The sequence below is a fragment of the Colobus angolensis genome, unplaced genomic scaffold (assembly GCF_000951035.1).
Source record: "Colobus angolensis palliatus isolate OR3802 unplaced genomic scaffold, Cang.pa_1.0 Scaffold11, whole genome shotgun sequence".
NCBI lineage: Eukaryota > Metazoa > Chordata > Mammalia > Primates > Cercopithecidae > Colobus > Colobus angolensis.
The window spans coordinates 6,225,278-6,236,892 of NW_012112030.1; the positions used below are offsets into that span (position 1 = coordinate 6,225,278).

The window sequence follows — 11,615 nt, forward strand, 5'->3', positions numbered from 1 at the left end:
GTGCTTCATTAATCAGGTCCTACTCCCTGTGCCACCCAACTGGGTGAGACCCTCCAATAGGGGTTGTCAGACACCCTCCACAGGAGTGATCCTACTAGCATCAGGTTGGTCCTCCTAAAGGTCAGAGGTCCCAGAAGAAGGGGCAGGCACCCATCTTTGCTGCTTTCCAGCCTCCTTGAGTGATATCTCCAGGCACTGGAGTGAATCAGATGAACAGGGCCTAAAGTGAACCCCCAGCAAACTGCAGCAGCCCTACGGAAGAGAGACCTGACCATTGAAAGATAAAAAAAAACCAGAAAGTGACAACATCTAACCTTTGATAAAAGGTTACATGAATTGCTAATTAGAATAACAAGTTTAGAGAGGAAGATAAACGACCTGATGGGGCTGAAAAACACAGCATGAAAACTTCGTGAAGCATAAAGTATCAATAGCCAAATTGACCAAGCAGAAGAAAGGATATCAGAGTTAGAAGACCACTTTACTGAAATAAGACATGCAGACAAGAATAGAGAAAAAAGAATGAACAGGAATAAACAAATCCTCCAAGAAATACGGGACTTCATAAAAAGACCAAACCTATGATTGACTGGGGTACCAGAAATAGATGGGAAGAATGGAAACAAGTTGGAAAGCACACTTCAGGATATTATCCAGGAGAACTTCCCCAACCTAGCAACACAGGCCAACATGCAAATTCAGAAAATACAAAGAACACCACTAAGATACTCCACAAGAAGATCAACTCCAAGACACATAATCATTGGATTCCCCAAGGTCAAAATGAAGGAAAAACTGTTAAGGGCAGCCAGAGAGAAAGGCCAGGTACTTACAAAAAGAAGCCTATCAGATTAACAGCAGACCTCTCAGCAGAAACTCCACCAGCCAGAAGAAATTAGGGGCCAATATTCAACATTCTTAAATAAAAGAATTTTCAACCTGGAATTTCATATCCAGCCAAACTAAGCTTCATAAGTGAAGGAGAAATAAAATCCTTTCCAGACAAGCAAATGCTGAGGGATTTTGTTACCATCAGGCCTGCACTGCAAGAGCTTCTGAAAGAAGCACTAAATATGGAAAGTAAAAACTGGTACCAGCCACTGCAAAAACAGACCAAAATATAGAAACCAATGACACCATGAAGAAACTGCATCAACTAAAGTGCAAAATAACCAAATAGCATCATGATGATGGAATCAAATTCACACATAACAATACTAACCTTAAATGCAAATAGGCTAAATACCCCAATTAAAAGACACAGGCTGGCAAATTGGATGAGGAGTCAGGACCCATTGCTGTGCTGTATTCAGGAGACCCATCTTACATACAAAGACATACACAGGCTCAAAATAAAGGGATGGAGGAAAATTTACCAAGCAAATGGAGAGAGAAAAAAAAAAGCAGGAGTTGCAATCTTAGTCTGACAAAACAGACTAAATGTTAAAAAAGACAAAGAATGGCATTACATAATGGTAAAGGAAACAATTCAACAAGAGATAACTATTCTAAATGTATATGCACCCAATACAGAAGCACCCAGATTCATAAAGCAAGTCCTTAGAGACCTACAAAGAGACTTAGACTCCCACACAATAATAATGCGAGATTTTAACACCCCATTGTCAATATTAAACACATCAATGAGACAGAAAATTAACAAGGATATTCAGGACATGAATTCAGCTCTAGATCAAGTGGACCTAGTAGATGTCTACAGAACTCTCTACCCCAAATCAACAGAATATATATTCTTCTCAGTGTCACATGGCACTTATTCTAAAATCGACCACATAATTGGAAGTAAAACACTTCTCAGCAAATGCAAAAGAACTGAAATCATAATAAACAGCCTCTCGGACCACACTGCAATCAAATTAGAACTCAAGATTAAGAAACTAACTCAAAAACACACACTTTCATGAAAATTGAACAACCTACTCCTGAACGGCACCTGAGTAAATAACGAAATTAAGGCAGAAATCAAGAAGTTATTTGAAACCAATGAGAACAAAGAGACAATGTACCAGAATCTCTGGGACACAGCTAAAGCAGTATTAAGAGGGAAAGTTATATCACTAAATGCCCACATCAGAAAGTTGGAAAGAGCTCAAACTGACACTCTAACATCACAATTAAAGAACTATAGAAGCAAGAGCAAATTTATCCAAAAGCTAGCAGAAGACAAGAAATAACTAAGATCAGAGAAGAACTGAAGGAGAATAGAGACATGAAAAACCCTCCAAAAAATCAACGAATCCTGGAGCTGGTTTTTTGAAAAAATTAACAAAGTAGATAGATGACTGGCTAGACTAATAAAGAAGAGAGAGAAGAATCAAATAGACACAGTAAAAAATGATAAAGATGATATCACCACTGACCCCACAGAAATACAAATCCCTGTCAGAGAATACTACAAATACCTCTAAGCAAATAAACTAGAAAATCTACAAGAAATGGATAAATTCCTGGATGCATACACCCTATGAGGACTAAACCAGGAAGAAGTTGAATCCCTTAATAGACAATAACGAGCTCTGAAATAGAGGCAGCAATTAATAGACTACCACACACTCAAAAAAAAAGCCAAGGACCAGACAGACTCGCAGCTGAATTCTACCAGAAATACAAAGAAGAGCTGGTACCATTCCTTCTGAAACTATTCCAAACAATTGAAAAGGAGGGACTCCTCCCTAACTCATTTTATGAAGCCAACATCATCCTGATACTAAAACTAGGAAGAGACACAACCAAAAAAGAAAACTTTAGGCCAATATCCCTGATGAACATTGATGCAAAAATCCTCAATAAAATACTGGCAAACTGAATCCAGCAGCACATCAAAAATTTGTCCACCACAATCAAGTCGGCTTCATCCCTGGGATGCAAGGCTCATTCAACATATGCAAATCAATAAACATAACCCATCACATAAACAGAACCAAAGACAAAAACCACATGATTATCTCAATAGATGCAGAAAAGGTCTTTGATGAAATTCAACATCGCTTCATGTTAAAAACTCTCAATAACCTAGGTATTGCTGTAATGTATCTCAAATAATAAGAGCTATTTATAATGAATGCACAGCCAATATCATATTGAATGGGCAAAAGCTGGAAGGATTTTCTTTGAAAATCGGTACAAGACAAGGATGCCCTCTCTCACCACTCCTATTCAACATAGTACTGAAAGTTCTCAGGGCAATCAGGCAAGGGAAAGAAATAAAGGGTATTCGAATAGGAAGAGAGGAGGTCACATTGTCTCTGTTTGCAGGCAACATTATTTTATATTTAGAAAACCCCATCATCTCAGCCCAGAAACTTCTTGAACTGATAAGCAACTTCACCAAAGTCTCAGGATACAAAATCAAGGTGCAAAAGTTGCAAGCATTCCTTTACACCAACAATAGGCAAGCAGAGAGCCAACTTATAAATGAACTCCCGTTCACCATTGCTACAATGAGAATAGAATACCTAGGAATACAGCTAACAAGGGATGTGAAGGACCTCTTCAAGGAAAACTACTAACCACTGCTCAAAGAAATAAGACAGGACACAAACAAATGAAAAAACATTCTATCTTCATGGATAGGAAGAATGAATATTGTGAAAATGGTCATACTGCCCAAAGTAATTTATAGATTCAATGCTATTCCCATCAAACTACTGTTGACATTCTTCAGAGAATTAGAAAAAACTATTTTAAATTTCATCTGGAATCAAAGAAGATCCTGTATAGCCAAGACAATCCTAAGCAAAAAGAACAAAGCTGGGGGCATCATGCTATCTGACTTCAAACTATACTATAAGGCTATAGTAACCAAGACAGTATGGTACTTGTCCCAAAACAAACATATAGACCAATGGAGCAGAACAGAGACTTCAGCGATAATGCCATACATCTGCAACCATCTGATCTTCAACAAGTCTGGCAAAAACAAGCAATGGGGAAAGGATCTCCTATTCAGTAAATGGTTCTGGGAAAACTGGCTAGCCATATGCAGAAAACTGAAACTGGGCTCCTTCCTTACACCTTACACAAAAATTAACTCAAGATGGATTAAAGACTTAAATGTAAAACTCAAAACCATCAAAACCCTAGAAGAAAACATAGGTAATACCGTTCAGGACACAGGCATGGGCAAAAACTTCATAACTTATTGACAACTGAATCTCGACCTATATATAGTTCTCCACAAATTAAAAATGGATAATATTGATTATACAAAGCCCACTAGCGTTTGCATAAAGTTACTTCAACAAGTTTCGTAGGTTTCATGCTACATAATTTAATGAATACAGGAAACACAATCAAATTTATTTAGCACCATTTCAGCTAAAAGTATCAGCTTTTAACACAGCTACACACACACATCACCACCAGCACCACCACACATAATCAAACACCAGTATTTCAAACCCAAAAAATCAATAGCTAATTTACAAAATAAATCCTGTTTTTGAAGGTAGTAGTAGGAAAGTTAGGTTAAAAAGCCATTGCTTGGAATTTTTCAGCTTAGATCCAAGAAAAATTAGCAAATTGAGAATTTTAAGAAAGACCACCATATTTTATTAAAGTTGGATGTGACTGCCCTTTGAAATTAACGCTATATGCACCAGGAAAAGCATAATTTCTAGTTGTCAAAACAATGACTTCCTTGCTAGTTCAAGCTATAGTTACACAGCTCTAAAGAAACACTAACAATTTATATAAATGGGTTGAAAATGTGATTATTTTCTATTCAAATTAAAAATGCAAACGTGAATACAATGTTATTTCAAATAATTAAGAAATTTTATCATCATTAGCTAAGTAATGAGGCCAAATCATCCCCAGTAACTTCCTGTGATACCAAAGGGAATGTATTTTATCTCTAAAGAAGCACAGCTGGGTCTGTCGTGAACTAGCAATGTGAAGGTGAACCCTTTGGCTTCTGGGAGATTTTATTTCCTCTGCTATAGAATTGAAGGACTTTGTTCAAGTGTCTTACAAAGTCTTCTTGCTTTGCAAAGACATGTTGGGTGGAGTAAGAAGTAAATTTTTTAAAGGCATTTGGACTTTTTTTCTATCTGTATAATAGCGTAATTCAAAACTATTCCACACTGTTGTTCTGGAAAAATTTTCCTCATGGGATGTAAATGTAACGACTGACATTAAAAAGTCTGAAAATGAAGCATCAAACAATAAAAATGTGGTTTAAAATCTTTAAAGTGCTTGTAATATTTGGGTGAAAAATGATGCACCACTACCAGTTAGAATATCCCACCTTTTAATTTTAAGAGCTAAGAATCTGAGCAGGGGAAAAATGACAAAAGAGATGCACTATTCATGCCATTCTTCTAAACATGCATTCAGTGCGCACCAACTGAAAAGTAAACATCTTGAAATACTACAAAGAAAGATTATTCCTTCCCTCAAACACCATACAAAAACCACATTACACACACACACACACACACACACACACACACACACACACACACACACACACGTCTCAAATGAATCAAACAAAATAAAAAAGACCATCATGACTAAAAACGCTCTACGGGCCGGGCGCGGTGGCTCAAGCCTGTAATCCCAGCACTTTGGGAGGCCGAGACGGGCGGATCACGAGGTCAGGAGATCGAGACCATCCTGGCTAACACGGTGAAACCCCGTCTCTACTAAAAAAAGTTCAAAAAACTAGCCGGGCGAGGTGGCGGGCGCCTGTAGTCCCAGCTACTCGGGAGGCTGAGGCAGGAGAATGGCGTAAACCCGGGAGGTGGGGCTTGCAGTGAGCTGAGATCCGGCCACTGCACTCCAGCCTGGGCGACAGAGCGAGACTCCATCTCAAAAAAATAAATAAATAAAACAATAACAAAAAACGCTCTATGACCCAGCATGTTTTCTGTGTTCCAATGACGCATGTACCTTCTACCCTATTCTGATTGGTTCTTCTTTTCTCTCTCCATCACAAGAACCACTTTGTGGGTTTCTAGTTCAATGTTGTTCCAGGTATTTTACAAATCCTGCTCGCTTCAAAGTTACAGGGAACATCATTCCATGCCCATTTATCTTGGTTATAAACAAGAACAACACAGTTTTCTCCCTGATAGTTGTTGGGTTCATTGTCATGCCAGAATCTGAAAGAAAAACAACATAGATAGAGATTTATAGGTATATATAGATAATGTAGATTATAGGCATAGATTAAATATAGATATATTAGGAGACAATTCAGAGAAATGTCCCTAGTGAACAGTCTAGAACTGCACTAATACTATACTCACTAGACACATGTAGCTGCTGAGCACTTGAAATGTGGCTTCTCCGAATTGAAATGTGCTTTAAGTCTTAAGTGCTGTATTTTTAAGACTTATTACCAATAAAGAATGTCAAAGATCTCAGTAATAATTTTATAATGATCACATGTTGAAATGATAAGATTTGGATATATTGGGTTAAATACATTATTAATACATTATTAAAATACATCTCACTTTTTTCTTTTTACTTTCTTAATATAGCTAACAAAAAATTTTACATTGCACATGTGGCTTTGCATTATATTTTTATTAAATGATATTAGCTTCAAGAAAGAAAATGACAAGATTTTAATTCTCTTTCAAAGACAATTTTTATCACTTATGTTGTTTATCTAAATGTCAAACCTAAAACAATTTTTATATCATTTCCATGTTATTCATTCTTTCATTATCGACACTGTACAAATAAGAATACTGAATATTTCATGTAAATTATAGGACCATTCTGGAACTGGAACATAGCATATAGCGATTACTCAACCTACTGTGGTCTCTCCTAACATTTTTATATCAATGTACTCCATTTCAAAATGAATGTTTCTTGCTACCATCTTCTAACCTTTGCTTATAAATCCCCTTAGCCCACTCAATATACTCACACTGTGCGTGGGTTAAATGGCATCTGGTCCACCCAGCGCCACTGACCTTTGGCGTTCTCATCTCTCAGTCCAAGGAAATAGGAAAAGCGTCTATCCAGAAATTGAATAATAAAGTTCTGCATAAAAATATAAATTTTAATATATTTGCATGAATCAGATGATGGCCATAACATTGGAAAAAGAGGAAAGATGTCAACTAGATTACTGGTTAAGCACAAAAGCTCTGGCATCAGATAGATCTGTTTTCAAATCCTGCCTGTAATGTTAGTAAGTGCTTCAATCTTACCAAACCTCCAGTGCTCTTGTCTTCAGAATGGACAACTCCACTACTTTATAGAGTTACTATGAAGATTAAGTGAGGTCAGACTTGCAACCCTTTTAGCACAATGCTTAATAGGATTAGATTTTTTAGGAGGTTTTGTTTTTAATATCACCTTCTTTAATTGTGTGCATATTTCATTAAATTCCATTTCATTCAGAATCACCAAACCTATAGATTGTAAAGCTATGGAGACAAAATCCTTGAGAAAACTATTAACTAAGAAAAAGTTAGAATCTGAGTCACGGTACGTAAATGGAATCATATTACATGAGGAAATAAGTTTTAGCCTGTAAAGAATTTACTCTAAGATTTCTTTACTTATCATTAGATCCATACATCTGAATTATTTTTCCTATACTTTATCTTGAGAAGCTAGTTCAGTCCTGATTAATCATTCATTTATTCATCTACTAACCAAACATTTATCAAGACCTATTCAGGGTGCCTCACACTGCACAGGACATTGGAAATGCAAAGGTGAGTAGAGCATGGTTCCAGCCCTCCACGTAGTAAGAGTCACTGGAAGAGATGGAGCAGTGAACAGACAGTTATAGTGGAGTGGAGTAAACGCCATGATCTCATTGTGCACAGAGTCCCACAGAAGTACCTCCCACTTAGCATAGGGAGGGTTAGAATGAAGAAGGTGGCTAGGGTAGCTTTCTGGAGAAAATAACATATGAATCAAATATAGAAAGACCAAAAGAAGTTGGCCATATAACAAAAAGTTGAAGAGGAAGAAAGGGCTTTCCAGGCAGATGGAGCAGATGAAAACAGGCAGAGGCATAACAGGACAGAGAAATTCCTCTTTTTCTGGAAAGACATTCAAACGAGCAGAGAAACTGATATGATCCTCCCAACACACCTGCTCAGCTTCTGTGCTGATGGTCGTCAGATGGGCCCCCATCCCTGAACAGTTCCTTTCACTCTCAGCCCATGTCTTGTTGTCAGTAAGAGGAAAATAGCAGTTGGACTGCCAGGTTCTCCAGCCAACAGGACAACAGTTCCAGGTGCTCCCTCAAGTGAAAATTAAAATGGAAATTGGTAACAAAAGAGTATTTCATCTGTAACAGATTGCATAACTATTCTACTACCTATATCCAATTAATATTTGTGAGAATACTATCAAGATCACCAAAATTAATCTGTTCTCCTGCCAAAAGATCCTGAAAATTACATTCCTAAATATCTTCTAAACATAAGTACTAGACACCACATAATGACTACAAGAAAATGACAAAATATTATCTTAGAAGGCATGACTATTATTCCATGTTCCTACATCCGTTGACTTTCATATTTAAAGTGTTTCCATTATGAAGCTTTTGCAGAATATTTTACCTAAAGGGGGTAAAGAACCTACTAAAACTCAAGCACTCCCCCATTCCCCCAAATGAGATGACAAATTCCACAATAATAAAAGAAATAAAGACATGTCAGCAAAGCTATATATTCTAGGAGGAAGCTGTCTTTATGATACGTCTGAATCAAGGGAAAATTGAATTTGATTAATGTTACGTTTTGGATGTCAACAATAACCCATCGATTTGTTAAGTCATATTCTCCAGTTATTAACTGATTACAGTAATGAGACATAATTCTATCTTAAGGTATTGTTATTTCCTCCCATGCCAGATTCTCATCTTACGCTATTTTAATCTTTCCTGGTTCACTGCTGACATTCCTTAAGTCGAATTATGAATTTGAATGAAAATGGAAATTAAAAAAGAAATTATCTTGTGCTCTATACCTTCAGCGCTTTTCAGTTCTGATTTCTCTTTGATGCATTTGAGTTTTTCATGGTGCTCTAACTTGTGCACTCCTGTGCCTCTCTTACAGCGGGAAAAGTTGTGATGAGTCACTGTCAAGGATAAAAGCAAGTTAGGTTTCTTTTGCTATATAACCACTAATTAGGGAAATACGGGCTGACCTCCCTAACCTTTCTCTTATCCTGATAATTAAGGCCCTCATATTCTCTTTTCTTTCTATGCAACTCGTTTGCTTCAGCTCCAGGTGAATTGGTTGAAAGCAACTGTTGAAAATTAATATTTTTATTATATTGTCCAATTTGTTCTTTATAGGAGAAGCTTTGCAAACGTTTATGTGCACATGCTTGCAAGCATGTTTTTCTGTCAAAATTTGTGTTAGAATAGGGGTTTTGGTGCGCACTGGGTTGTATGAACCTTACGCATTTCTAAAATACTTTCACCTTGAAATATATAGACAAATGTAAAAAAGTGGAAAACCATTTAGCAAATTATTGTAAGGTGAACACTCCAGTTAACAACTACTTAGCCCAAGAAACAGAATATTGCCAAAACCCCAGATAGCCTTCACATCTCAAACGCAACTCACTCCCTCTCCTTTAAAGGTAACCACTCTTGGCTTTTAAAGTAACCACTGTGCTTTGCTTTACAATTTTATCACTTACTAACATGTCCCCTGTTTTGTCTGTTTTTGAACGGCAAAACAGGGGACATGTTAGTAAGTGATAAATCAGATTTGCCTGTTTTTGAATGACAATCATACAGTATGAATTCTGATTCTGTCTTTTGTTGAGAATTGTTTCTGAAATTTATCTATTTTGTTATGTGCCCTCTATAATTAATGCATTTTCATTGCCGTAAAGTGAACTATTCATGAAATAAAATACACTTATCTATTCTACTTCTATTAGATGTGTGCATTGTTTCCAGTGTTTGTCTACTGTGAACTCTGCTCTTCTGAGCATTTTCAACCATGCATTGTGGAGCACATAAGCATGTATTTCTGTAGGGCACACACGTAGGAGTGCAACTGCAGGCAATAGGGTGTGAATATTGTAAACTACGATAGTGGTCAACTTTTCCAGAGTGATTGTAATGCTTAAACTCCACCAGAAGCAATTCATTAGAGGTCCATTTGCTCCACGGCATCATCAATCTTTGGTAGTGTCAGACTTTTAATTGTTGCCATCCTGTTATGTTGGCAAAGGCGTCTCACTATGAGTTGCATTTGCATTTCCCTGATAATTAATGAGGCTGGCAGTTTTGTGTGTTAGATTTCATTTTTCTCTTTTTTTTTCAGTACCTATTTAAGACTTTGCCGACTTTTGTATTGTAAGTATTTTTCCTACTGGTTTGAAAAAAATTTTATATAATCTACACGTTAATTATTTATTAATTATATGCATTACAAGTATCTCCTGTGGCTTTTTATTTTCACTGTTACAGGTATGTTCTGTTGTACTGTAACTCATTTTAATGTAGTATAATTTGTCAATGTTTATTTTCTAGTGCATTTTGTGACTTGTTTAAGAATCGTTCTCTACCTCGAGGTCATGAGGATATTCTCCACTTATCTCCTTAAAACTTCATTGATTTACTTTTCAAATTTTGGACAATAATCCACTCTAGATTTGTTTTTGTATACAGTATGATGCAGGAGACCAATTTCATCTTTGAAATAATCAATGGGTTCTGCAACATTAATTGAACAAAACTGTCCTTTTCTGATATCTCTGAGATATCTTCTTTTGTTTTATATAAAGAGTCTTATATACATGTGGGATCTGTAGCCGAGCTCTCCTTCATTTTCCTCTAGTCTCTTCGTCTTGCACCTATATCATATTACTTCAATTATAATTATTTTAGGTTTGATATCAGAAAGAATTTTTTTAATGGTGGTGATGGTTTCAAGGGTGTATCTTATCCCCCAAATTCAGATGTATACATTAAATATATACAGGTTATTATATGTCAATTGTACGTCAATAAAGAGGTTGAAAGAAACGGGAAAAAAAGAAAGAAAGGGAAAGAGAGAGAGAGAACAATTCTTCCAACCTTGTTCTTTTCAAAGCCCATCTATCTGAAAGTTATTTTTCTGCTGCTTACTCTTTACTCATAAAATGTATCCCTTTGTAATCCCTGTCCAAAATGGGGGGAAATTTACTATAGTAACCAACTTTTACATGCACAGAAAATGGTCTCAATTCCATCATTCAATCCCTATCACAAGGTAGCACCATCGAAAGACAGAAAGTCAAGAATGTAGCTCTGAATATTCAGCGCAAGACCCTGAAGATACTATCGATAAGTTATGCTAGGAAAAAATCAAGATACCAAAAGGCTTAGAGCAACCTCAGGAAAGTTGTTTGGAAAAAATAATTCAAGAAGAGTTCTACTTCGGCTAATAACTTACCCCAACAACTTGCAATAAAACAGACACCGAGAAGTGAGATGAAAACTGTAGCAATAACCCAAGGGATCCACTGGGAATGCACACCTCCTTCCACTAGAACCAAAAGAAAAACAGAGATTAACCTCCTCTCAGCTACAAGCCAGGAAAGCTAATTCTACCAAGGAGCAATCTAAAAATGAGAGCAAACAAAATATTTTTTTTTTTTTTTTT

The 11,615-nt window shown here is 36.5% G+C and overlaps 1 protein-coding gene across 2 annotated transcripts in view; it reads right to left on the reverse strand.

The window, feature by feature from the left end:
* Positions 1–5,856: 5,856 nt before the first annotated feature.
* Positions 5,857–11,615, reverse strand: part of CLEC4D (C-type lectin domain family 4, member D) — an 11,914-nt gene continuing 6,155 nt past the window's right edge. For both annotated transcript variants that reach the window (XM_011953511.1, XM_011953508.1), the window contains 5 exons: positions 11,406–11,498; positions 8,977–9,087; positions 8,092–8,243; positions 6,908–7,023; positions 5,857–6,125 (listed from right to left, as the gene is read on the reverse strand). In XM_011953511.1, coding sequence (XP_011808901.1) covers positions 5,978–6,125; positions 6,908–7,023; positions 8,092–8,243; positions 8,977–9,087; positions 11,406–11,498 — 620 coding nt within the window. In that variant the 3' untranslated portion in view covers positions 5,857–5,977. The remainder of the gene's footprint in view (positions 6,126–6,907; positions 7,024–8,091; positions 8,244–8,976; positions 9,088–11,405; positions 11,499–11,615) is intronic.